Here is a 1,264-nt window from a genome sequence, read left to right as displayed (position 1 = left end):
GACACCCCCGCTGTGATACCCATGGTGACCCCCCCCCCACCGTGACCTCCCCATGGTGACCCCCCCGGTGTGACCCTCCCCCTGCTGCCGTGACACCCCAGTGTGACCCCCACTGTGACCCCCCGGTGTCCCCCCCCGTCCCCCCGCTCACGGCCTTGTAGGCGGCGGGCGACTCGAAGCGCTCCCTCTGGATGCGGGTCACGTAGAGCACGTCCGTGTCGGGCAGCGCCTCCTCCAGGCTGCCGAACTCCTCCTGCCGCCCCAGGACACGGGACACGGGGACGCGGCGTGAGTGGGGACGCGGGGTGAGCAGGGATGTAGGGACACATGGATGTGGGGGACACGGGGACGGGGACACAGGGACACGGTGCGAGCGAGGATGTGCAGATGTGGGGACACAGGGACGTGCGGACACGGGGATGTGGGGACACAGGGATGTGGGTACACAAGGATACAGGGACGCAGGAATGTGGGAACATGGGAATGTGGGGACACAGAGGTGTGGCATGAGCAGGAACACCGGGATGCAGGGTCACATGTCCACAGGGACACGGACACAGGGACCCGGTGTGAGTGGGGACACAGGGATGTGGGCACACAGGGATGCAGGGACACAGCGTGAGCAGGGACACAGTGTGAACAGGGATGTGGGGACACAGTGTGAGCAGGGACACGGTGTGAATAGGGACACGGGGCCGTGGGGACACGGTGTGAGCAGGGACACGGGGATGTGGGGACACGGGGATGTGGGGACACAGCGTGAGCAGGGACACGGTGTGAGCGGGGACACGGGGCCGTGGGGACACGGTGTGAGCAGGGACACGGGGCCGTGGGGACACGGTGTGAGCAGGGACACGGTGTGAGCGGGGACACGGGGATGTGGGGACACAGCGTGAGCAGGGACACGGTGTGAGCGGGGACACAGGGATGTGGGGACACAGTGTGAGCAGGGACACAGTGTGAACAGGGATGTGGGGACACGGTGTGAGCAGGGACATGGTGTGAATAGGGACACGGGGCCGTGGGGACACGGTGTGAGCAGGGACACGGTGTGAGCGGGGACACAGGGCCGTGGGGACACGGTGTGAGCAGGGACACGGTGTGAGCGGGGACACGGGGATGTGGGGACACAGCGTGAGCAGGGACATGGTGTGAATAGGGACACGGGGCCGTGGGGACACGGTGTGAGCGGGGACACAGGGATGTGGGGACACAGCGTGAGCAGGGACACGGTGTGAGCGGGGACACGGGGCCATGGGGACAC

At 66.9% G+C, this 1,264-nt stretch overlaps 1 protein-coding gene across 1 annotated transcript in view; it reads right to left on the bottom strand.

The window, feature by feature from the left end:
• CAD (carbamoyl-phosphate synthetase 2, aspartate transcarbamylase, and dihydroorotase) overlaps positions 1–1,264 on the bottom strand; it is a 23,708-nt gene that overhangs the window by 4,062 nt on the left and 18,382 nt on the right. Inside the window, exon 41 of the mRNA XM_026049142.1 lies at positions 152–253. Coding sequence (XP_025904927.1) covers positions 152–253 — 102 coding nt within the window. The remainder of the gene's footprint in view (positions 1–151; positions 254–1,264) is intronic.

Source organism: Nothoprocta perdicaria, unplaced genomic scaffold (assembly GCF_003342845.1).
Source record: "Nothoprocta perdicaria isolate Ctin4 unplaced genomic scaffold, notPer1 scaffold_596, whole genome shotgun sequence".
Taxonomy (NCBI): domain Eukaryota; kingdom Metazoa; phylum Chordata; class Aves; order Tinamiformes; family Tinamidae; genus Nothoprocta; species Nothoprocta perdicaria.
The sequence above is the reverse complement of the archived record's forward strand: the minus strand, read 5'-3'. Positions and strand labels throughout refer to the sequence as shown.